This window comes from Perognathus longimembris, chromosome 8, assembly GCF_023159225.1.
Source record: "Perognathus longimembris pacificus isolate PPM17 chromosome 8, ASM2315922v1, whole genome shotgun sequence".
Taxonomy (NCBI): Eukaryota; Metazoa; Chordata; class Mammalia; order Rodentia; family Heteromyidae; genus Perognathus; species Perognathus longimembris.
In genome coordinates this window covers 5,055,158-5,081,389 of record NC_063168.1, presented here as the reverse complement: position 1 = coordinate 5,081,389, position 26,232 = coordinate 5,055,158, and the positions used below count along the sequence as shown (strand labels likewise).

Sequence of the window (26,232 nt, the reverse complement as noted above, 5' to 3'; positions counted from 1 at the left end):
CGTCGAGCGGCCTAGCCGAGCCGCGGCTCCCTCCCCTCCCCCCCTCCCCCGCCTCAGCGCAGCCCGGCGGCCATGGCGTGGCGGCGGCGGCGGCGGCCCGAGGCCGGCGTGCGAGCCCTCGGCGCGCTGGCGCTGCTGGCCCTGGCCCTGGGCGCGCCCGGGGCTCGGAGCCAGGCGCTCGAGTGGTACTCGGCCGTGGTGGGCCTCGAGTACGTGGACCCGCAGACCAACCAGACCGTGTGGAGCGTGGCGGAGAGCGGCCGCTTCGGCGACCACTCGCCCAAGCAGGCCGTGCAGGGCCTGGTGGGCGCCCCGGGCGGGGACCCCGAGGGCTGCGCGCCCGACGCGCGCTTCTCCGCGCCGGGCGGCCGGGCGGCGGCGCCCTGGGTCGCCCTGGTGGCGCGCGGGGGCTGCACCTTCAAGGACAAGGTGCTGGCGGCGGCGCGGAGGAACGCCTCGGCCGTGGCCGTGTACAACGAGGAGACCTACGGCAACGCCACGGCGCCCATGTCCCACGCGGGTGAGCCGCCCCCGGAGCCCGCGCGCGGGAGGCCCACGAGCGGCCCGGGCTCCTCCCTCCTCTCGGTGGTCGCGCGCGCGCGCGTGTGTGTGTGTGTGTGTGACGCTGGACTCGAACTCAGGACCCAGGCGCTATCCCTTAGCTCTTCTCCCCCCCCATCCCCTCCCCCACAAGGCTAACACTTGAGCTACAAAGCTCCACTTCCAGCTTTTTTGGTGATTAATCCGAGGTAAGAATCTCGTGGACTTTGCTGCCCCCCCCCGCCCCCCCCCCCACTCCCAAGGTTATCCCGAGTTTTCCAAGCTCTTGACTCAGGAAACCTGGCCTTTAATTCTGTAGATTTTCTCCCTTCCTGAAAAAGACAGGTTTGTAAACACGGACTCGACTTTGGGTTTATGTGAAATTGAACTGTGTTTGTGTTGACTGAAGAAAAGGCCTTACTACTTGCTTTGCCAAGAGACCCATCCTGCACATGCTACTAGTCCCAGGGACAAACAGGTTCCATCCTAAATACACTAATGAGGGTGGAAGGATTACTTTGGTAAATGACCATCCTTAGAACCGAGGCAGGGGGGACTCTGAGGTGCTGTGCCTTTTAAAAGCACATTAGCTTTATGCACCACTTAATGGACTCAGGCTAAACTCCCTGTGATTAAAATCATTTTCTAAGTTTCTGCTGTTAACTAAGGTGGATATCCCTTTTCCTGTACTGTACTTATGTTTTTTGTGTTTTTTTGTTTTTTTTTTAGTGTGTTTTGGTTGCTTGACTGAGTTCAGAACTTAACAGTAGAATGAGATTTTGCAGAAGAGTTCTGTGGAGTTTGGCTAATTTAATGCAGTGTTGGGAATGGTAGCTAGGTGGGGGGTGAGGAAGTGGGGGCTTCACGTGTAGGCTAACTGTAGAGAGGGGGAGAAGGCAGAACAATGGGCTTAAACTGTAGGAGCCAGGGAAAGGGGTGAGTAGGAGGTGGTAAGGGATACTTGAAGTTGGGTGGGAGTGATCTGCTAGGACTCCAAAATGAGGAAGAAAAAAAAAAAAAGTGACTGGCTACATGGGTCTTTGAGAAATCAAAAGGGCCGGTCCTGAGAAATTGTCGAGGGTTAAAAAGTAAGATAAATAAACAAAATTGTTGACGATTGACTTCTGTCTATATAGTAGCATTGGGCTCCGCATGTTAATGTATTACTCCAGGGATTACAAATCAACCTGATTGTCATTGTGCCCAAGCCGTGTTTCCACAGGACCCATGATGAAAGGTCCTGGAATTTCAGATACATCCTAACCACAGAGTTGAGTAGTTGTATCAGTGAAGAAGTCAGTGAGACACGATGCCCAGATGCTAGGTGTACACGCTTAACAAAGTCTCTTTTACAGAGGTTCCTCAACCTGCAATTTTCCTAATGAACCTTTTTCAGTGTTCGATCACGACATTAACATCCTTTCAAGTGAACATCACTTGTTCTAACCATGGTTCATCCAACAACCTTTCTTGCTGATACTATTGGCATGTAATTTATTCAAGCGCCTCCCCACAACAATTTCTTTGATATTCATGTGAAACCCTTTTTTCCAGTCCTCTTGGACTCATTATCAGCCTACAGTCTAGTCCTCCGAGCATGAGAAAAAGTTTTGTTTGAGATGTTCCCTCTCTTCCCCACAAAAAAGAAACCTTATAAATTATTTTGTTTGGTGTGAAAATATCTATTATGTAGACACTGTGTTCAGCATTCTGCTTGCAGTGACAATTTTCTGCACAACCTTTTCAAAGAGAGACTTATCTCATTGTACTGATGAGGAAACTGATAAAGAATTTAAGACCTGGCCCAGATTAAATTATCCATATCCAGATAATTGTGATAGTGACTGTTCTGTGCGTTGTAGGATATTTGACTGCATTCTTGCCTCCCTCCCCCCCCCCACGTTCCATTAACCCTCTCGCAGTTTTGAGGACCAAGGATGTCTAGCTGTTGCAAAATGCTCAGGAAGTGAGATGGACAAAATTATCCAATACTCTGAAGCACTAGTAGAAGTGTAACTGATAGAAACAGGGTTCCAGTTAGACTGTAGTCCCCGTACAGAAGGGCCAGTACCATGGTGGTGGCAGCAGAAATGCAAAGTTCTTCCATATAGAACTTGTTCCAGTCGGATACAAGATACAAGGCCAGGCCTACCTGGTGGCTCACACCTGTCTACTCAGGAGGCTGACAGCGTGAGGGCCAAGGTTCAAAGCCAACTGGAGACTTAACTCCGGTTAACCAACAGTCGATCAGAAGTAGGGCTGTGGCTGAAAGTGGTAGAGCACCAGCCTTGAGCCAAAGAAGCTCAGGGGGCAGCACTCAGGCCCCAGGTTCAAGCCCCACACCAAGACCAACAACAAAAAATGCAACAGAAACAAGGTAAAACTATGGCTTTGAGAATAAAATTAAGATAAGGAACCAGCTTTGACATGGTGTGTTTGAATTTGAGATTAATATTCTTACAGAACCACATGGTGCTAAGGCTTACATTTCTTAAATTTAGTCAGAATGTTGCTGGAGCCAGGGAAACCTACTGATTCAGCAGTCTCACTGCTCCTATGTAACATTGGATTTCTACAAAGTAGTTAGAGGCGATATTCTTGTTAGATGAAAATATTAAGTCCTAGGGAGAATTCTCTAGTTTGTTTGGAAATCCATTGCCTATCTTACTGCATGTGTTACTGCTACTAGATCAATTCTAAATTTAAATCAATATTTTATTATAGCTTCTTTAAAAAAATCATGATTTAGCATAGTGTAGTGGTACACATCTGTAACCCCAGCTTTACAGGAGACAGAAATGGAAGGATTGTGTTTGAAGCCAAAAGTTAGTGAGACCTTATCTCACTCAGTGGCATATCTGTAGTCCTAGCTGTGTTTGATTGTGAGTTGATAAAGAGAATGCTTCTTTAGCTGAATCTTGGTGAGCTCTTTAAAGGTCACTTGAGCAGTTGTTTACTGAGCGCCAAATAACGGGCAAGGCTTTGAAGGACAAGTTACAGTTGATAGGGAAAATGTGTAACATTCATTCATAAGAATAAGTAGGACTTCTCAGTGGCAGGAATAGCATTGCAAAAGGCTAAGGGTCAGAAGTGTTCCCAGTAAGACTGTTGAATAGTCAATACATCCAGAATTGTTATTTTACTTTTGAGACAAGGTCTCACCCTATAGAAAGAAAAGAAAATGTGATTTCCTTCTAACTCACCATAGCCATTCCTGAGGTTCGTTCCATATAATGGCTTCAGATTTGCGAGACATTTACATTATGTACAATTTCTCCAGCTATAATTATCCTTAGTAGGTCATCTCAGCGATAGCCCTGGAAAATAAGCCAGCTTTCCAGATTAATTCGTTCATGCAGAAATCCTTCTGTAGGCCATCGCTTTTTGATGTTGGGACTATAAAACCTAATTAAAAAAAAAAAAAGAATAAATGGTATTTGTCAGTTGAGGAGAGAGGCCTAGAAAGAGATTTTGATGTGTGTAAAAAGGAGTGTCCCCAATGATTCTGACTCCAGGAAAGTTGCAAAGCCTGAAGTTGCACTTGCCCTACATATTCAAGATTTAACTGGAAATTCTCCAGGCTGTTAATAGGAATGGCCAGGGTTTGGCAGATAAGTTATTAGAAAAAAAGATTCTGTTACTGTAACTTTCTAATGTGATTTCTTGCTTACCTGAGTTAGCTAGATCAGAAATTGAGTCTACTACTTTAAATGTTTCAGTAGTTCTCATCATCTTCAAGAGAGTGTTGAAGTTTTCTTTAAATCTTTTCATCACCAGGAGAAATAGAGTGCTAGGCTCCATTGTATCACTGCTGAATTTTGAAACAGCCAAATCTGATTTTTCTTTGCATTTGTTTGTTTTGACAAGGTGGTAAGGGGAGCACAGAAAATGGAAAAGGAAGTGTACACTTTTATTTTGGGCACAGGAAATTTTGAAATTATGTTACCAGTAATTTTGCTTGCTAAAAATACTATATTTGGTATCTGTTACTCAACAAGTAAGTTTATAGTCGTAGACTGTGGGCAGTGACATTGTGCTAGATGTAAGACAAATATAAAACAGAAACTGCCCTTAAGGAGTCATTCTGCCTGGCAGGGAGGTGTATGAGTTCCTTTGTGGGGGAGGGATTGCACACACAGCATGACCTTTTATGGTCCAGCAAGATTGGGAGAAACACTTAGGCCTGGGGAAGAAAAAGTATTCCTGGGGGGCTGGGAATATGGCCTAGTGGCAGGAGTGCTTGCCTCGTATACATGAGGCCCTGGGTTCAATTCCTCAGCACCACATATACAGAAAATGGCCAGAAGTGGCGCTGTGGCTCAAGTGGCAGAGTGCTAGCCTTGAGCAAAAAAGAAGCCAGGGACTGTGCTCAGGCCCTGAGTTCACGGCCTAGGACTGGCCAAAAAAAAAACAAAACAAAAAAAGTATTCCTGGGATTTTATCTCTTCTGCCTCAGCTCTGTGAGCTTTTGTACCTTTTATGAAAAAAATTCATCACTTTTTTTTTTTTTGGCCAGTCCTGGGCCTTGAACTCAGGGCCTGAGCACTGTCCCTGGCTTCTTTTTGCTCAAGGCTAGCTAGCACTCTACCACTTGAGCCACAGCGCCACTTCTAGCCATTTTCTATATATGTGGTGCTGAGGAATCGAACCCAGGGCTTCATGTATATGAGGCAAGCACTCTTGGCACTAGGTCATATTCCCAGCCCCTCATCACTTTTCTCTTTAATTCGCCACATTAGCTTAGAAATAAGCCGATACTTGCTTTCATGTGTCAATTAAATTTGTGTTGTACCAATTAGCTTGAGCCAGGTTATCTCTGTAGGATTGGCCAGAAAGGTAGTAATGCACCAGAAGGTAAGGGGAGGGCCTTTTAAGCCGGTGAGTTGACTTAAGTTCCTGCCTCTAGTTCTCACCGCCCCCTCCAAATTTTTTTACTCTGTTTTGAGACAAAGTTTTGATGTATTGGTTGCCCAAGCTGTCCTTGGATGTAGCCTCTGCTTGCCTTAACCTCCCAAGTAGCTAGGATTACAGGTATGTACCACCATGCTTGACACCCAAAAATGTTTTAGAAAAATATATCACTCACAGGGTAGAGTCATCATTCTGGAATTTTATCAGTTTAAAGTAAGTCTTGGAAATGATCTTATTCCAGTTATATAATCCAGATTATTGTGTAATAAACTGTTAGTACTCGTCCTAGGCACAGCTTTTAAAACATACTGTCATTTAACTCAATGAGCTAAAGTTAATTTTCTAGGTGAGAAATTTCAGATGGTGATTACAGATATTTTCATAGGAGGTTGTCCTTCCAGTAGTCACGGTGTCAGGATCCATTCCTTCAACCCCTAGTGTTGAGGTTTTAAGTATTTAGTAATCACTTTCATCCCAGTTCATCTACCTCTCATTTGTTCAACAAATGCCTTTATGTATGTTTTAGTCACTTCCAAACTGAGCCAGTCACCATCCCAAATAAGTTTTTATGATGAGTTCGCAGCCTTAGAAAAGTTCCTGTTTCCTAAGTAAACTTTTCCTGCCCTTGAAAATGTAGCATAAATTTATGTTCATCTTAGGGAATAGGTACCCTCCACCCCAGATACAGTTATCCCCTTTGTTACTCTTGTTGTTTTGTTAAATAAGCGACAGACCCCATTATATTCATTCTCACTTAAGGAAATATTCTCAGACATCAGTGGATCACTAAGTGAGACTTGAACCAGCTCTACCTGGCTTTGGAGCTGAATCTAAAAGGGTACAGGGTGCTCATCTCTTGGACGAGGGTCTTTACACCCTTAGGACCAGCTTTCCACGTAGTGTGTGACATTGAGCAACTCCATGATGAGTTTTCAAGTCCTTAACTATAGAGCGTTACATAATACGTTGTCTTTGCTTCAAGTGAATACTCAGTAAATAATGGAAATGCTTCCACGTTGGTTCTCCACCCCTGCAATTATCACACAAAAACTTGCCAAAACAGCGCCAGAAATTCAGATCTCAGGGCCACAGAAACACTTAACTCACAGAGTGTTAACATTGTAGGTGACTTGTAGCTATCAGTTGTCGCTGAACACATACTAAAGATTTGTTTTTGTGTAGATGGAAAATACTTAGCTTGTGTTGCCTCTCCCCAGTGCTGGATAGCAAGGTACTTTACACAAATGCTGAGGGGAACACATTGGAGTGGAGAGTGGGAGGTGTCCCAGGATTACCTTTTCAGCAGCCGTCACCGTAGAAGAATGCCCTTCTGGCATTTCAGTAACTGAATCCCAAGTGACTGAGATCCACAGTAGATGTGTTACAGATTAAGTTTCTCTCCACAATAAAATAGTACAATACTGTGGTGTCCCTGTAATTTTACAGAACAGTGTGCATTTTTAAAATCCTTGTTTGCTTCGGTAATATGTGCAGATGGTATGGAATTTCTCCTATGTGAAGGAAGACTCCCATCTCATCCTGCAGCCACCGCCCATCTCCCTGGAGGTGGTCATGGCCCCAGACTCTGCTGTAGACTCCCAGAGATCATCTGTGTTGATATGGCAGCTCCTTGGAGATTTATAGTGATAGGATGGTGTCCACACAACTTTTCCTGTTGAGACACTCTCTCTCTCTCTCTCTCTCTCTCTCTCCCCTCCCCTATTATCAGTACTTATGGCTTCATCCTGCATACACATACTATAAAATATATAGTTAGTCCTATTACATGGGCATTTAGATTGTGATAGCAAAAGGAAACAAATATTAGCAGGTGAGGACTGGGAATGTGGCCTAGTGGTAGAGTGCTCGCCTCGCATGCATGAAGCCCTGGGTTTGATTTCTCAGCACTGCATAAACAGAAAAGGCCAGCATTGGTGCTGTGGCTCAAGTGGCAGAGTGCTAGCCTTGAGCCAAAAGAAGCCAGGGACAGTGCTCAGGCCCTGAGTTCAAGGCCCAGGACTGGTCAAAAAAAAAAAAAGAAAAGAAAAAGAAAGGGAGGGAGGGAGGGAAGCAAGCCACCAAAAACCAGCAATAGTGTCTCTTTAGACATTTCATTGTGCTCATGGGTAAGTGTATCTGTGCAATTAAGATCTTAGATACAAAATTGCTGGGTTGAAGAGACAAGCATTTAAAATTTTGGATACCTATTGTCCCCTTTCCCCCCTCATTTACTCCTGTAGCAATATGTAAGCAATATGTATGTAATTTGCCAAAATAGTGTATCAAACTTTTGTCTTGGCCAGTTTATAGGAAACACGTTTCCATTCGTGCCCAAAGTTTTCCTATTTAAAATCCTTGTTATAAGGGTACAGCATTTCTTTTCAGGGTGATGGAAATGCTATGGAATTAGATGGTGGTGATGTTTTCACAACTTTGTCAGACTGTTTAAAACCACTGAATTGTATTCATTAACGGGTTGAATTTTACATTATGTTTCAGTTAAGCTGCTTTCAAGACATTTGGGCTAGGTACAATACCACCTACTTAGGACACAGAGATTAGGAGTCCACGGTTCTTGGCCTCCTGGGTCATAAGAGCTTATAAAACTTTCCCAATCACTATCTGAGCTTAGTGGCACATACCTGTTGTTCTAGACAGAGGAAGCACCGTGGCAGGTGCACTGGCATGGCACCTGTCATCCCCAGCAGCAAAGGGACGCACAAGTAAGAGAATCAAAGCCCAGGTTGACCCCAACATAAAGTGAGACTGTATCCCAAAAATAAAGCAAAAGAGACTGGAGGTCTGACTCACGGGGTAGTGCACCAGCCTGCTAAGTGTGAGGCCTGGAGAGGGCCTGAGTTCAAACTCCGGTGTGTGTTTTTAAACTAATTTTGGTTTTCTGTTCTTTTTCCTATAGGGAATTACTTTTTGTTGACACTATTTTTCCCATCTTGTTCCTTTCTTATTTTGATCTTGATTTTACTCTTTTATCCTTAAAGAAAATTTTCATTTTTCTAGACCTCACCTTTCAAATTGAATCATGTTCTTGCTATTTGAAGGGTAGTACTTAGTGATTTACTCTACTCTTCATACTGTATTCGGTCTATTTTCTCTTTTAAAACCTGTTTTGGTAACTGCTGTTTTCCTTGGAAATAAGCCATTTTGTTGGAGCTTTTAAATATGTGTAATAATGAGCATAACTTTCTCTTATTTGTATTCCTTATTATGTTGATTTCCTTCATCTTTCCTGCAGGAACAGGAAGCATAGTGGTCATTATGATTAGCTACCCAAAAGGACGAGAAATTTTGGATCTGGTGCAAAAAGGAATCCCAGTAAAAATGACCATCGGGATTGGCACCCGGCACATGCAGGAGTTTATCAGCGGTCAGTCTGTGGTGTTTGTGGCCATTGCCTTCATCACGATGATGATTATCTCATTAGCTTGGTTAATATTTTACTATATACAACGTTTCCTATATACGGGGTCACAGTTTGGAAGTCAGGTAATTACAAATACCTATTAGTTTTGCATTTAAAAAGATAGCTCATATAAATTCAATTTCTATTTGATCACATTAATGTCATTTTTACTTAGGATATTAAAGTATACTTATTATGACTTTGTGTGCATGTGCCAGTATGGGGGCTTGAACTCAGAACCTTGTACTCAAGCTTGTTTTTTTGTTCAAGTTGGGCATTCTACCACTTGATCCATACCTCCCACCTTTCTCTTTGCTGGTTATTTTGAAGATGGAGTCTATGAACTTCTCTACCCAGGCTGAACCATTTTCGTCCAGATCTTAGCCTCCTGGGTAGCTAGAGCAACAGGCATAAGCCATTAGTGCCTGGCTTAAAATGAATATTCTTAATACAAAAGGAGCTTCAGTGATTGATATGAATGTTACATATATTAACACTTAAAATAAGCTGGATATGATAGCATACCTCTGTAATCCTAACACTGGGGAGCTGAGGCAAAAGGATTATGAGTTTGAGGCCAACCTAAGCTGCAGTGAGATCCTGCCTGAAAAAGAACTTAAAATGTTTAAAGTTATTTTTAGAGTGGTCATTTGCTTTTCTTAGAAATTTTAGTCCATATGTTTTTTACATTATGTCTTGACTTTTAAAAAATAATTATTTAAAATTTTCAATAATGTCTTCCTCCATAAGGGCCACAGGAAGGAAACTAAGAAAGTGATTGGCCAGCTTCCACTTCATACAGTAAAGCATGGAGAAAAGGTAAGATTTTCATGGTACTTTGCTGTGTTTTGTTTTGCTTATAACTTAGACTAGACAGTGTGCTTATTTTGAGGAATACTTTCTAGTATAGTAATAAGTATGTGGAGCTTTGGCGAGTGTAAGCTAGTATTAACTTCTATGAATGTGCTTATTTTAAAGGATTGGCAGAAATGCCATAGGTAAAGAGCCTTCCAGAATAGTGGCACTTATAACTGTCCACCATGACAGCCCCGGGTCACATGTGGCTATGACAATGTAATGAGTTAAATGTAGGGGTTAGAGCTGGCGCTCATTGGTAGAGCATGTGCTTGGCATACACAGGGTCTTAGATTTAATCACCATCACTCCCACCCTCAAAAAAAAGGTAAAAGTGAGTTGTCTTCAAAATACGTAGTAGTTGTTATTCTTGTACTATCTTTTGTGCTCTGAAATGTTGCTCGCTGTACTCTTCTTGCAATGGCTTGGCTCAATTATTTTCATTTTATCTCATTTAGCCTCACGTACCCTAACTTGAGACTTAAGAGACTTAGTGCCTTCCATCTTCCAGTCTCCATTCTTTCTCAAGAAAAACAAACTGCACTTGTGCTGTATTTCTTCCTCTGCTGTACTTAAAGTATTAAAGTAAAAGTGACACAGAAAAGTATAGACATTTGAGTTTTAAATTTGGAATCTGATATTAATGGCCCATAGCTTAGTATTCCTACTCTTGGAATTGTCTTGGTGGCTAACATTTCTTTCCTAATAACTTTCACACTGTAGTACAGCGGAATTTTAATACTTTATGTCACATACCAATTTCTTACTATGCATTTATTAAACAGAAAAAATAAAGTAAAAGGTCACTTTTTATGACCTAAAATTAGCATCTGATTTACAAAGCATCAAGAGCCCCCTGAGGGAGGGTGTCCAGTTAATGTCTTTATGGCAGATTCTGTGTACATCTGCGTAGCGGCCCTTCGCAACTTTTGCTTTCGCTTCTCAGCAGGAAATTTCAGTCCCTAAGAAAACTCAGATGCACATATGTAATTTACCAAGTCAAGTCTTTCAGAAGTGACAGGACTATCTTCTTCCCAAATAGAACACTTTGGAAAAATATGCTACTTGGGACCATTTTGTTAAAGTTGTTAAAATAATAGTTTAGAAAAGCGAGTTCCATAGGTGGTCAGAAAAATGCATGTAAAAGGACATTCTGGTTTACATTTTAAACTTGTACAGAAAAAAGTGTTTTCCCTAGTCTACATCTTAGTTTTGGAAACTGGTATTTTGGTTTTTGTTTTGTTTTTTAATCTGTCTTGTCTTTGGATTCACTCATGGTAATGTAAAAACTTGCAGGTAATTAGAGACTTTGATAATGATTTCATCATTGTTGCATGGCATAATAAATAAGTAACCGTATTTTTGTTGCATCATGTAATTTGAAATACTGTTATAATAATACTGCAGTCTTTGACAATGATATTCAGATATGAAACTAAGCTTTTACTGCTTCCTTATTAATAAGTAAGTGGTACTAAGTATGCTTTTAAGTAATTATATAAGGATGGTGGGTCTGTGTGTCATCAAATGACTTGCTAATGTTTCAGGCACATAGGTATACATTGATTGAGTTTCTGAACCTCTAGGGTTCTCAGAACCTGGCCTGACTTAGGTCAGATGACCACTCTGGCCCTGGCTGCTTTTCTTGATTGAACCGGACCCAAGTAATTAGATCCAGAGGTTGCCTAGAGAAGTGAGGAGGGCTGAACCCACCGAAAAGATCTATGACCTGTAGATTCCTAATAGTAGAAAACTTTCCTGATGCAGATGGCTAATGCCAATGAACTAGTTACTCAGAAGGCTGAGATCTGAGGATCATAGTTTAAAGCCTCCATGGCAGGACAATCTGAGAGACTTTTCTTATCTCCAGTTATCCACTAAAAAGCCAGAAGTAGATCTGGGTCTCAAGTGGTTGAGCGCTAGTCTTAAGAGACAGCATCTAAGCCCTGAGTTCAACTTCCAAGACTGGCCCTTTAAAAAAAGTAGAAATTTTGTCAGTGAGGATTGAACTTAGAACTTCTCTCAATTGTTAGGAAGGCACTCTATTACTTGAACTAGTCCTCCAACCTCTTTAGCAGGGATGGTAGTACTCCAATTTGAACTCAGGGCCTCATTTGCTAGGAAAGCAATCTACCACTTGAGCCATTCCATCAGCCCTATGTTAGTTTTTTAGAAAGAACCTCAAACACTTAGTATTTAATACTTTAGTACTGTTAATGCCTGATTAGGCAGGCATTGGATTTCTCCTCCTCTCCTCCATCCCCTTTCATTCAAATTCCTTGGATAATTGCTTGGCTGTTGGCATTTCAGGTTGTTCCAGCCAGTAGAGTATAGTCACAGTGTACATTTATCAAGAATGTTTTATATATTAATCTCTTTCCTTCTCTTACAGGGAATCGATATTGATGCAGAGAACTGTGCAGTGTGCATTGAAAATTTTAAAGTAAAGGATGTTATCAGAATCCTGCCATGCAAGTATGTTTTTTTACCCACTGTGATATGCAGAATTGCTTGACAGGTGTCAGGATTCTGACAAGATTTCCACATCTTTTCTCATATGAAATTCCTGCTATCTTTCATCATCTCATCTTTCAGAAAAGAGACTTTGGCTTTCATATGGTCTTCAAGGCTCTTTAAAATTGCTTTGATTAGATCTTAGGTGACCATTAAGACCTATTATATGTCTTTGTCATAAACTGCCTTTAGCATACTGAAACAAGACTTCATTGAAATCCTAGGAATCCATTATACACCTAGCAATGCAGAAAATGCTGTGATAGGAGCAAAGAAGCAGAAACCAGACACTGAAGAACCGGGAGAGAGGGCTGGAATGGCCAGCCAGAAGCTGGTCAGAAAGGGCTGACTGTTATTAGCACCCTAGGTTTGTGTTTCTTTTGAGGCTGTATAAAATAAATACTGTTCCCGGTACTTAAGTTATAGTAATTCAGGTTCAGTTTTAACTCTGGTCACTTTCAGTTACACTACACATTTTTGGAAGAAAAAAATTAATATACTTTATTAATATACTTTTATTTTACTTTATTTGCAGAGTATTTTAGCATATGTATGTTCTTTATAGTAGAATAAGTTCTTGGCAACTCTGGAAAAAAAAAGCAACAGTATCAAAATAACCAGATAGGGGCTGGGAATATGGCCTAGTGGCAAGAGTGCTTGCCTCGTATACCTGATGCCCTGGGTTCAATTCCCTCAGCACCACATATACAGAAAATGGCCAGAAGTGGCCCTGTGGCTCAAGTGGCAGAGTGCTAGCCTTGAGCAAAAAGAAGCCAGGGACAGTGCTCAGGCCCTGCGGCCAAGCCCCAGGACTGGCAAAAAAAAAAAAAAGAAGAAAGAACCAAAATAACCAAAGAAAAGTTTCCTGAGTTTAATATGCTGGTTACAACTTTGGCTAGGGTTGGCACTGTGAATACTTAGTGAATTGGGGTTAGTGTAAATTGATTGTGTCCTCTAGAAAATCATGAAAGTAGAAAAACACAGCTGTTCTCTGGGCTGGGTCGGCAGGTCTTGAATTACAAATGATACTCAGGCTGCTGCACATATGAGCAGCACTAGGTATGTGCTGATGGCTAATCTGGGATTTCTACTTGACTTTCAAGGGTAGATGTGTCGCTGTGTACATTTCCTTACCTACTTATTGGGTTTTGACTCCTCCCGATTCTTTCCTGAGCTTTAGGTAGTATGTTCCCCAGTAGAGCCAACATGTTTCTATTTAGTTGTTGTTCACTTATTTTTCTCAAATTACTCGTTTGGTTCATTAAGTTTGGGTCAAAAGACAGGTTGGAGTAGACTGTTAGGTGATTAAGAAGTGGTATTTTGGGCTGGGGATATGGCCTAGTGGCAAGAGTGCCTGCCTCGGATACACGAGGCCCTAGGTTCGATTCCCCAGCACCACATATACAGAAAACGGCCAGAAGCGGCTCTGTGGCTCAAGTGGCAGAGTGCTAGCTAGCCTTGAGCAGGAAGAAGCCAGGGACAGTGCTCAGGCCCTGAGTCCAAGGCCCACGACTGGCCAAAAAAAAAAAAAAAAAGAAGTGGTATTTTTAACTGGGTACTCATGGCTCACGCCTGTAATCCAAGCTACTCAGGAGACTGAGAACTAAGGATCAAGGTTTGAAGCCAGCCTGGTCAGGAAAGTCGTGAGACTCTTATCTCCACTAAAGTACCAGAGAAAGCCAGAGTGGAGGTGTGGCTCAAGTGGTAAAGTGCTGTCCTTGAGCAGAATAAGCTCAGGGACAGTGCCTAGGCCTTAAGTTCAAGCCCCAGGACCAACACAAAATGAAAAAGAAATGGTATTTTTAATTGCATTGGTTGACTTATTTTGAAGAAAAGATTTTGAAAGGACAGTAGTAAGAATGAACACTTAATAGATACGTTTTGTGACTGGCATATTATGAACATAATTTGTGTCACTGGAGGCAGGTTGTAGTATAGATACACACCGGCTGAGGTTCCTGTGGTCATGGCTATTCTGTCACACAGCTAGTGTTTGAGGCCAATCCAAGTGGCCAAAGCGCATATTTTAACAGCTTATCTCACAGGAGAGGTAAAGCTAACAAAGACTTCTGGGAAAAAGTTCTTGCTATCTTGGATCATCTCATCTTTTAGAAAAGAGACTTTGGCTTTCATATAGTCTTCAAGGCTCTTTAAAATTGCTTTGGTTAAAAAGACTTCTGGGGAAAAAGAAAATTAGATATGCCTTTACAAAAAATTCTGATGAGCTGGGCACCTGTGGCTCATGCCTGTAATCCTTGCAACTCAGGAAGCTGAGACCTAAGGATGGTGGTTCAAAGCCAGCTTGAGCAAGAAAATCCATGAGATTCTTATCTCCAATTAACTAACCAAAAGGTAGCAAGTGGAGATGTGGCTCAAGTGGTAGAATGCTAGCCTTGTACACAAAAGCTCAAAAGACAGTACCCAGGTCCTGAGTTCAAGCCTGAGGACTGGCACCAAAATAACAACAACAGCAATAATAATAATGATGATGATGAAATAAATCTTGTGATAGGTTGGGTGCCAGTTACTCATGTCTGTAATCCTAGCTACTCAAGAGTCTGAAATCCAAGGATTGAGGTTCAAAGCCAGCCAGGATAGGAAAGTCTGTGAGACTCTAATCTCAAATTAACCAAGAAGGTGTGAAATACAGCGCTGTGGCTCAAGTGGTAGAGTGCTAATCTTGAGCAATGAAAAAGCTCTGAGCAGTGAGCACCAGGCCCTGAGTTCAAGACCCAGGACTGGCACCAAAATAAAAATCCTGATGATAGGTATTCATTACAGAAAAAAGGATAAAGATGTGTAAAAGTAAATGTTTTTTAAGTCTTTCTCTAAAGATGATTGTTAGTATTACTGTATTTCTATTTCAATTGTTTTATGGACTTATAGAAGATACTACTAATTTAGTATTAACTTTATTACTGTTGTCTCCTTTATTCCACATTTATTTTCAAAAGGCTTGTAAGTAACTTACTAGGGCATGTAAAAATGTATACCTAGCATGTAGTAGAAATAAGACATGCCGTTTTTATGCAGAAAAAATTTCACCGAAATTCCATTTAATTGGAAAATAGAATAGATAATAACTTAAGTGACTAGACTACAGTGTTGATTTGACATTGGATAATTGGTATTGGAGGATTAAGTTGGTAGAATGTCTTATTTCCTTTATAAGATATATAAACATTTATTTTAAAACATTAACACAAACTTAATTCTTTTAGGCATATTTTTCATAGAATATGCATTGACCCATGGCTTTTGGATCACCGAACATGTCCAATGTGTAAACTTGATGTCATCAAAGCCCTGGGATATTGGGTTTGTTACATTTTTGTTTATATTCAATCTCTGCCCGTTTTCCCCAAGTGATTCGATTTTATTATTGACCAGAGGCCAGAGGAATAGGTGAAATGCTCCTTCTAACATGCTTATGTTTCTCTAAAAGAAGTTTCCCTCTATTAAAAATGAATTCTTGGGCTGGGGATATAGCCTAGTGGCAAGAGTGCCTGCCTCGGATACACGAGGCCCTAGGTTCGATTCCCCAGCACCACATATACAGAAAACGGCCAGAAGCGGCGCTGTGGCTCAAGTGGCAGAGTGCTAGCCTTGAGCGGGAAGAAGCCAGGGACAGTGCTCAGGCCCTGAGTCCAAGGCCTAGGACTGGCCAAAAAAAAAAAAAAATGAATTCTTACCAGGCACCAGTGGCTCACGCCTATAATCCTAGCTACTCAGGAGGCCAAGATCTGAGAGTCCCAATTTGAAGCCAGCCAGCAAACAAATCCAAAAGATTCTTACCTCTAATTAACCAGCCAAAAGGCGAGATATGGTTCAAGTAGTAGTGTCAGACGTGAGTGAAAAAGCCAAGCAAGAGCACAAGCCCGAGTTCAGTCCCCAGTACTAGCACCCAAAAAACCCACAAGAACTCTTAAGTTGTAGCTGGGAATATGGCCTAGTGGCAAGAGTGCTTGCCTCCTATACATGAAGCCCTGGGTTCGATTCCCCAGCACCACATATATGGAAAATGGCCAGAAGGGGCGCTGTGGCTCAGGTGGCAGAGTGCTATCCTTGAGCGGGAAGAAGCCAGGGATGGTGCTCAGGCCCTGAGTCCAAGGCCCAGGACTGGCCAAAAAAAAAGAACTCTTAAGTTAGTCCAGAAAATTTTGAACTTAAATTTATAATAGAATAATACACCAGGATGTTTCTCCAAGAGTTTATAATTATTTAGCACAATGTATTTCGACATATTAAACTATATATAAATACTAGTTTTGTATGTAAAAGCATCCTAAAATGTATGAAATATGGAACCCCATATTTTACATATGAGAAAACTAAAGCCCAACACTTGTTGATAGTAATTTTCCCTGCCTATCAATTTCAGAATCTAGCTGTGCCAAGTGTTTGGTCCTGCTTTAAACAGCCTATTAGTTTGTAATGCTTTGATGTTCAGGAACATTCCCCAGGAGACACAGAGCAAAATGAAAGCAATGCTCTCAGTAGCTAGCCCTGTGCTTACTGAAGGCCTTTGAATGCTGTTTCCATTTAATCTGTACAGCCTCGGTGTGAAGTCACAGCTTTTAGGTTAGAAACTTAAGCCAAGAATTGCTGAGTGACTCATTGCAGGTCACATTGGTTTAGAGGGAGCGAGGTTCTTCTCTACTCAAAGAGGAGGGACATAGAAGAAAACTTGATTTTTCTAGGTGTTTTTTAAAATTATTATTTTAGTCTTCATGTATTATGCTAATATATTAAAAACTTGGTTAAATAGTTCTTTTAACCTTGGAGGAAAAATAGGTTGAACATCAAATTTTTCTGAACATAATTGCTAGTCAACAGAATTCTCTATAGAAACTACAAAGAAATTTTTATTGTCTTATACATCTGAAATTCTTCATAGCCATGTGAGTTTCTGTAATGATGCCACTGCAGAATTTGCCTGTGAAACAAGACTATAACTTCACAGGCTGCAGGTCTGCCCAATTCCTCTCATTTTCTAGCTTAGCCTGCCTTCAGAAGATACTAAGAAATCTTTCCTTATGGCTCCAGAACCTTGAAGTTCAGTGTTTCAATTAACAACAACACACATAGAACTTGACAGATCTTTTTTCTTTTCTTTTCTTTTTTTTTTGCCAGCTGTGGAGCTTGAATTCAGGGCCTGAGCACTGTCCCTGGCTTCTTTTTGCTGAAGGCTAGCACTCTGCCACTTGAGCCATAGCACCACTTCTGGATTTTTCTGTTTATGTGGTGCTGAGGAATTGAACCCAGGGCTTCCTGCATGCTAGGCAAGCACTCTATCACTAAGCCACATTCCCAGCCCAACAGATCATCATCTTCTACTACTACTTCTTCTTCTTCTTCTTTCTTTTTTCTTTTTTTGGCTAAGTCTCAGAACTCTTCCTTTGTTAAGTTCTCTGAAGCTCATGCTGTTTTCTTATTTGTCAATAACAAGAAAACAAAAACAACTTTGCTTTTTATTTCTAAGCATTAATATAAAAGGAAAGTTTTCACTGACCTTGGATTGGAGATTTTCATTCTCATGTGATTTTATTGTAGGAAATACAGTTCTTCCTTTTTGTTTTCCATTTGGTGATACTAACTTTTGAACTCAATCTCACATATCCTAAGCTGATTCTCTACCACTTGAGCCACATGTTGGTTCCATATATATTTTTATCTATTAAAAATTAAGTCTGGGGGTAAGAATGTGGCTTAGTGGTATAGATTGTTTACCTAGCATATCTGAAACCCTGGGTTCGATTCCTCAGTACCACATAAGCAGGAAAGGCCTGAAGCGGCGCTGTGGCTCAAGTTGTAGAGTGCTTGCCTTGAGCAGAAGCAGCTCAAGGACAGTACAGAAGCCTAGAGTTCAAGCCCCAGGACTGGCAAAAAATATATACCTTTTTTTTTTTTTTTTTAGGTAAGATTAAGTTGCTTTTAAATTATTTTCTGAGAGCTAGAATATGTGTCACCAGAATTCATGATGCTTTTTTTTTTTTTAAGGACAGAAATCTATAGAAACTTTAAGGGATTGACTTGTCTTTCAGTATTTCAATCTTTAGATGATAGGCCATTTTTTTAGACAGCCATAACTTGCTCTCTTGTAGTGACTCATTCTTATACAATCATGAGAGTCAGCAGCAGCTATGCACATCAGCTTTAAAGGCAGTCTATTGCTTTGCTTTGCACCCATACCAGTTCATTTCACCATGTTTGCATCCACTTGACAAGCACTGATGAAAGGAAAGCCACGTAAGGTGTTAGATCTGCATTTGGCTCTGGAGATAGAAAGAGGGCCACGACAATGAGACAGTGCCCTCTGCTCCAGGACCCGGGGGCTTCACTGTCAGGACTAACGTTGTCAGGACCTAACTGCAGATGGAGCCTAGCTAGAGAGGCAGGTCAGATCCAAGAGCCAAGAGGAGCCCATGCTGCGTGACGGAGCGTGGGAAGAGCGAGGGAACGTAGGTGAGAGGGGCAGCTGAGCTGGACTGCACGTTGATGGTGGTCACCCGTGGGGTGAGAAGCTGGCAGGAAGTTAAGCGTGGCAGGTATTAGGTAAACAGATTGGTGAGGCTGAGCAGGAGGTCGGACATTGTGACACGGTAGTCACAGGATTTGTTGCTTGTTGTATCAAGTAGGAGGGAAAGCTATGCTTGGTGACAAGGTTTTACTGTTGAGAAAGCAGGAGGCGGTTGTAGGACACAAGTAAAAGAGGTCAGGAGTACCTGGGAGCCCAGAAGAGGGAGCTGAGGTGTTGCTCGATCACTTTCCCATATGCATCTTTGTCTTTGACATAAAGCAAAAAGCATTTGTGCTTGTCCCCTGAGTGTGAAGGCTTTGTGTAGTGATGCTGATCCTCCTTTTTGTTATGTTATTCTTTTTTTTAAGCAGGAAAATGAAGAGGGAGAGTTAAACTATGGCTGTATAAGAAGAATACAGCAGTGACTTAATGACAGATACCTTCTGAAGCCTTTTATTGTTCAGCAGCCTTGTTGCTCTGTAAGCCCCAGTGCTGCTGTGTGGAACAGAGCAAAGCAGGGATTAGGGCTCCTGCTGCTTCCCAAAGCAAGCAGAAGGCTGCCTCGCGTACTCTGTGCAAGACCACAGGAAACTGAGAAAGCTGTGCCTTCTGTCAGTAAATAGTTTAAAAGGTGATAATGTTTGTATCAAGGAAGGAATGTTGGCTTCTGGAGAACAAAAGATGACATAAATCTTAGAAAGCTGTTTATTGAGAAGTAACTTTTCTGATGGTGTTGGATAAAGGAAGCACTGGCTCGCTGCACTGCCAACCATATTGAGTGTAGAGAAGTAATCATATCTCAATGGATTGCAAGCAAGATGACAAGGATGAAGTGATCGTGTTGCTTAGGACGCTGTCTTCTCTCCTGTTCTCAAGGGAGAATCTGAGGATGGGCAGGAACTACCCTCTCCAGAGTCTGCCCCTGTCAGCGTCTCTGCTGGGAATCTGAGTGTGACCTTCCAGGATGAGGATGGGAGCAGCATGAGCAGCCCACTGTCGTCTGCCACTAGCGAATCAGCGCCACAGTGCCCTGCCAGTTTGAAAGAAGATGTAGGGGAAGACACAGCATTACTAGGTAAGTAGCTGGCAGATTCTTTTTTTTTTTTCTTTTTGTTTTTGCCAGGCGTGGGGCTTGGACTCGGCCTGCGCACTGTCCCTGGCTTCTTTGTGCTCAAGGCTAGCACTCTGCCACTTGAGCCACAGCGCCACTTTTAGCTTTTTCTGTTCATGTGGTGCTGAAGAATTGAACCCAGGGCTTCATGCATGCTAGGCAAGCACTCTACCACTAAGACACATTCCTAGCCCCCAGATTGGTTTTTAAAATGTCATGTCATCAGTAGTTGGATGAAATACTTAAAATGCAGAAAAGCATTCATGAATCAAGTGAAAACCGTAGTCCCACTGCTAGAGATACACCATTTCAACATTTGACAAATCATTTTCTAGATATTTTTCTCTGCTCAATGATGAGGGAATATATCACTATTCATTGTTGGATAGACCTCCTTTTTAAACTTAATGTATGATGAAATCATCATGTTGAACCCATTTACCACTTATCTCACTGTTACTCTATTAGGTAAAGTGTGTGTTTTGTACCCTCTTTATATTTGTTGGTCAGTTCTTATGAATTGTTCACTTTATCCCTCACTACTTTGCCGTTGTCGGGGGTTGGGTTTTTCCTGTTCTTTTTTTTCCCCAGAGTTGAGGACCAAACTCAGGACCTTGTACTTGCCAGGCAAGTGCTCTTCCACTGAGCTAACTCCTCAACCCCATGAGTTTTTCTCTATTAATTTTTAATCTTTGTAGTTCTTACCTTATTTTTCTGAGATGATAATATTTTTTTTTTTGGAGACAAGGTCATAATATGTAGTCAAAGCTATCCTTGAGCTCCCTCAGCTAATTTCTTTTTTTTTTTTAATTTTTATTTATTTATTTATTTTTGCCAGTCCTGGGCCTTGGACTCAGGGCCTGAGCACTGTCCCTGGCTTCTTTTTGCTCAAGGCTAGCACTCTGCCACGTGAGCCACAGCGCCGCTTCTGGCCGCTTTTTCTGTATATGTGGTGCTGGGGAATCGAACCTAGGGCCTTGTGTATCGGAGGCAGGCACTCTTGCCACTAGGCTATATCCCCAGCCCCCCTCAGCTAATTTCTTTATGCTGATTCTTGGATATCTTTATATATTGAAAATAATGAGTTTCTCAAATGTTTTGTACATTTGCCCCTATTTCTTTCTTTCTCTTTTGTGATGGGAGTGGGCATAGGGCATGTGTGTTCTAGACACACATTCTGCTACTGAACTTTGCTCCTGATTTCCCCAATTTCCATATCTTTTGACTTCTTGTTGTATTTGACAAGATAGAAATCTGTCATTTTTGTATCTTCTGGCTTCTTGTTCTTTCTCAATTTTGCCTTTTCTTGAAAGACAGTTTAGGAAAGTCTTTCTCAAGATTGTGAAACGACTGACCTATATTTTTCTAGTATTTATTATTTTCTTTTTTGAGTCAAGGTTTTGCTATATACCTCAGGCTGGCCTCAAACTAATGATCCTCCCACTTCAGCCTCCTAAGTGCTGAGATAACAGGCTTGTCTCTCCATGCCTGACTACATTTAAATTTGAATTCACATAGTTTAAGGTGTGAGGCAAGATTTAACTCGTCTCTTGGTTCTGGTTTTCCAAATGTTTAGCAGTTGTCCTTGTAGTTTGTGAATACTGGTTACGTGTGTGGTTTCCCTTCTTACTGGAGGTGGACTCTAGAGCCTTGCTTAACAAGCACTAGTCGTGCAGCAAACTACATGTCCAACTCCACTATCGGGTGGTGCTAGAAAACTTGTTATCCTGTATATGAGGAAGATGTTTCCCTACTTCTCTTGTCAACTATCTCAACAATAGGTTGCCATTTTTGCATATAAGTCATATGTAAACGTTTGTGTAACTGAAGTCTGACCTAGTGTGGCTTTGGTGCTTGCTTTGTAGAAGCTGGCCGGAGCGACCCTCAGCGCGGAGGAGCAGCCTGCTAGCCCCCATCTTCACTGATGGCAGCACCAGCACAGCCTTGGCTTGAACAAAAGGACATTTTATTTTTTTTACTTTAGTATATAGTTTGTATGCTTGAAAATAATGTACATTATCTTACCTTTCAGGTTGATAAACAAAGGGCTAAGATAGTTTATTCTTAAAAAGACCTTTTGATTAGTCTTTATATATTTATCTATTCAAATACTGTGTTTACAATAAACTGTTGTTTAAGGCTGTCACAAAAGACAACACCTAGGGAAGATACTTTAATTTGGAGGACAGGTGTTATTTCTAAATACTGGACTAGTTACTGTGGTACTGTAACAAGAAGATTAATTCTATTTCTCAAGCTTTTTAAACAGAATACACCTATTTTTAGATAAGTTGAAGAATTGTGTAATCATAGTAATTGATCAGATGGGCTTTCCCTGGAGGAAAGACTTTTAGAACTTTAAACTTATGAGTTGAGAAATCTTTCTAAGTCTAGTGGAGCAGTCCTATAATCCCAGTTTTGGGAGGCTGAGGCAGGAGGATCCAGAATTTGAAGAAAAAGCAAGACAGTGTCTCAAAAAGAAACATTGATGGGGGCAGATCTCAATTTGCTTGCATATCTGTTTTGTACGTAGACTCTAAAAACCTGAGGACAGTTATCCGTTGTTGGGAGCTGTGGGAATAGCACCTGATGACTTTAGGATTTACATTTTTCCCTTGGTTACTTCACTGAGACCTTGATGGGGAGGGAAATTTGTCCACTTTTTCCTACAAACCCAAGATTCTTGTATTGCACATTAAATTATTAAAATCTTCATTAAGAAAACAAGTATACTTTTGTGATTATTCTTAACAAAGAATATACTTTCCTGGTTCTCTTAATCTTTATCATTAAAAGGGTGATGGCTGAATAGTTCCGATGTTGTTGAAGTAAAGGAACAGTTTTCTTAACTAGTTTTTAAGCAAAGTCTGTATGACCTTGTCTAATCATTTATCCTCTTTTACTCATTTGCTCTTCCTGTTTGTAGGTCAGAGGTATGGCCTTCGGAGATGGTTACCTAAGCCTTACAAAGTGACCAAGCATACAAGCTCTGCCCTTTTCTTACTTCCTGGAGGTTAAAGTCAAGGACTATGGACTATAAGGCACTTAATGTATTTTTTTAATTCGTTATTGGCACTAGAGCTTGAACTGAGGCTAGCACTCTACCACTTGAGCCAACAGCGCCACTTCCAGTTTTTTATGTTTATGTGGTACTGAAGAATCAAACCTAGGGCATGGTAGGCAAGCACTCTAAGCTATATTCCCAGCCCCTGCTTCCAGCTTTTGGTTTTTGTTGTTTTTTTTTGCCAGTCCTGGGGCTTGGACGCAGGGCCTGAGCGCTGTCCCTGGCTTCTCTTTGCTCAAGGCTAGCACTCTGCCACTTGAGCCACAGCGCCACTTCTGGCCTGTTTTCTATATATGTGGTGCTTAGGAATCGAACCCAGGGCTTCATGTATACGAGTCAAGCACTCTTGCCACTAGGCCATGTTCCCAGCCCCTGCTTCCAGCTTTTTAATGGTTAAGACAGTTCTCCAAGGTGGGTTTGCCTGTGCTGGCTTTGAACGTCAGTCCTTCAGTCTCAGCCTCCTGAGTAGCTAGGAGCAGGAGCCACCAGCACCCAGTGAGTCACTTTTTTTTTTTTTAACTGTGGAGTTGTTGTTAATCTGTTGTTGTTTCTAAGTAGTTACTGTACATATTTTGTAGTTGAAAAGAAGCACTTACTGAGGAAAATACAGTTTTAGAAACAAGAATTTATCCTTATAGACATACTTAGAATGTAATGCTTAAAGTCTAATTTACTTTACTGATTCTAGCTACTCAGTAAACTATCTGATGAGCTCTTGGACATGAATTGATATAGAAATGCATAGCTTTCTTTTAGTCCTTGTCTGACAGCCTCAGAGGTAGTTCTCACAACTATTGTATTAGAAATTTATCTTCTGTAGTCTGTGCAGATAGTTAATTCAGTAGATTGTTTGCGCCTTGTCATTTAAGAGCCATACCAGGGGAAAATGTTTTAATAATTTTTCCAGATGCTAGTGAACCTGTTTTATACAAAGAATATTGTGTCCGACTAAAATAAATTTATTTTAGTCATTACAGAGATAATATATATATGCTTTTTTTTTTTTTGAGACAGGGTCTCCTTATGAAGCTTCACAATCCTTCTCCCTCAACCTCTTAAGGCGAATCACAACTAGCCTCCATGGCTGACCAGAAGTGCTTTTGTAGTCATCAGCTATCAGTGTAGTTTTCCTTACTCGTTACCAGAACTTTTGCTAGAACTTGAAAGATATTAAGATGCTGAGAATTTGGCAGATCTAAGTGAAGAGTATAGTAAATCAGAGATGGTTCATTTTTTTAAGTTTATAATTTGTTTTATAGTAAGCTCTTATAATTGTCTCCATTTCAGAGACTTTGTAGAAGGTGTTTGTTTTTGCCAGGCCTGGGGCTTGGACTCAGGGCCTGAGCAGTCCCTGGCTTCCTTTAGCTCAAGGCTAGCACTCTACCACTTGAGCCACAGCACCACTTCCGGCTTTTTCTGTTTATGTGGTGCTGAGGAATCGAACCCAGGGCCTCATGCATGCTAGGCAAGCACTCTGCTGTTAAGCCACATTCCCAGCCCTGTTTTTCTTTTCTTTTTGATGATCCTGGGCTTGAACTCTGGGCCTAGGTGCCAGTGCTCTCCCACTTGAGCCACAACTCCACTTCTAGCTTTTTGTAGTTAATTTGAAGTAAGAGTCTCTCAGACTTTCCTGCCTTTGAACCTGCAGTCCTCCGATCTCAGCCTAGCTAGAATTATAGGCGAAAGCCACCAGCACCTGTGTAGGAGGTGGTTTTTGAGACAGCATCTTCCCATGTACCTCATTCTGGGCTTGATGTTCTCCTGTGTCAGCCTCCCAAATGCACTATACCAAATGCTCTCATTACAGGCACGGCCTACTGCACAAGGCTTGGAATAGTGTTTCTGTTTTTTAACTTTGAAAATTAAAGGCAAAGATGTGAAAGAGGCCGTGTTTGCAACACCCAGCTCACTCACTGTTCCCTGCCACCTGGCTGGCTCACCTCCCAGTGCTGTGGTTGATATTCCGAGTCTCTGAGCAGAATAAAGACCACCAGAGAGCCCTGAAGACGTCCCATCATTTAGCAGGTAATAGTTTCCCACATTCTGTCTTTTTAGGGGTCTTAGATCATGTAGCCTTTCCCAAAAGATTGCTCCCTCTGGTTACTGAGGAATGATGACAATAAAAGGCCGAATTGCAGTGTCTCCATCAGCAGTTTGCTCTCTGGACACACGATGACAAAATCTCCTGAAGCGAACCACTGGTCTGACCTCAGTAACACCAAAATGGAATTCTAGCTGCTTCTAAGAAAAAAAAAAAAAGTGATCAAGCTAAAGCTTGAGGACATTATTTAGGAGAACATTTAGTTTAGGAGTAGTTTGTATAGGCTTGAGTATAAGCCTTGCTTTGTGATTTCCTAAGCACAAGAGGTTGACGTAAAAAAGCAGAGCTGGCTTTGTGGCATAACATGTGTAGTGCGTCTCTGATGCAACCACCAATTAAAATGCCACCTACGCCTTTCCCAGCTTTAGTTTGGGGATTTTTTTTCTTAAGTCTTAAAATTGTCGGCATCTCATTTTCAAGAGTACTACTCATGTCATATAAATATCACATAATTGCTATGAAGCCACTTACCCTCTTCTTACAGCAAAGTATACAACAAGGCTGTGAGTTGAGAAGTGTTAGAAAAAAGTCAGTTCATTTTTTGGGGACGTCTCGGGCTTGTATATGGAGCCGGTGAGAAGCCTGGAAGCAGCAGCTCCTCCTTGGGCTGATTGCAGTCGTCAGATCCCAGGATTGTACCCAATGCTTTTAAACCTATCTTAGGGATCTAGTATGGATAGTAATGGTTGCTTTTCTTTTTTTTTTTTAAGATATGTTTTAGCAAATAGCTGTTGCTAGGGTTTTAATGACTATCAGAGTTCTTTCTATTCATTCTCAGATATCCATTATCTGAAAGGAATATCAATTCAAAATATTGCTTAGATGTTAGATCCATCCCATCATTCTTGTGAGACTGACTGAAAACGTATTGACCTGCTATTTAAAATGTTATTCTATAAGGAAATTGAGTAGTACCACTTAAAATTAGTATTCAGTTTCATTTGTAAAGTTAAGTACTAATAATGAGAAATATTTGTAGTGGTCATATATTAAGATCTCAAGTTACTTTGAAATCACTTTTCTTTCTACTGTTACTTATTGCTATATTCTTTTTTGACAGGTGCTTTGAAGTTGGAAACTGGAACTGAAAAATCATGAGAATTGAAGGTATTTTGTATAAACGGAGTTAAATTCAACGCACTAACGTTAAATTCAACACTTCAAGATGGGTTGCAGTTACTGAGTCTCACGACTG

General features: G+C 41.3%; 1 protein-coding gene and 1 non-coding gene across 7 annotated transcripts; both read left to right on the top strand.

Moving 5' to 3' along the window:
* Rnf149 (ring finger protein 149) lies at positions 1-26,232 on the top strand. Of its 6 annotated transcripts, XR_007211817.1 has the most exons (9): positions 3-520; positions 8,705-8,955; positions 9,623-9,691; positions 12,120-12,202; positions 15,463-15,559; positions 19,638-19,836; positions 22,799-22,913; positions 24,842-24,961; positions 26,098-26,232. XR_007211817.1 is itself a non-coding variant. In XM_048352411.1 (8 exons), exons 1-7 carry the CDS (start codon positions 73-75, stop codon positions 22,888-22,890), a joined length of 1,239 nt encoding a protein of 412 aa, XP_048208368.1. In that variant the 5' UTR covers positions 3-72; the 3' UTR covers positions 22,891-22,913; positions 24,842-26,065. The 6 variants fall into 6 exon arrangements, 3 of the variants coding, with proteins under 3 accessions (XP_048208368.1, XP_048208367.1, XP_048208369.1); XM_048352411.1 differs by lacking the exon at positions 26,098-26,232 and having other exon boundaries at positions 24,842-26,065; XR_007211818.1 differs by lacking the exons at positions 22,799-22,913; positions 24,842-24,961; positions 26,098-26,232 and adding an exon at positions 19,130-19,549 and having other exon boundaries at positions 1-520; positions 19,638-19,771.
* LOC125356961 lies at positions 25,039-25,150 on the top strand. Its single transcript, XR_007211998.1, has one exon. It is a non-coding gene; the product is annotated as a small nucleolar RNA SNORD89 (small nucleolar RNA).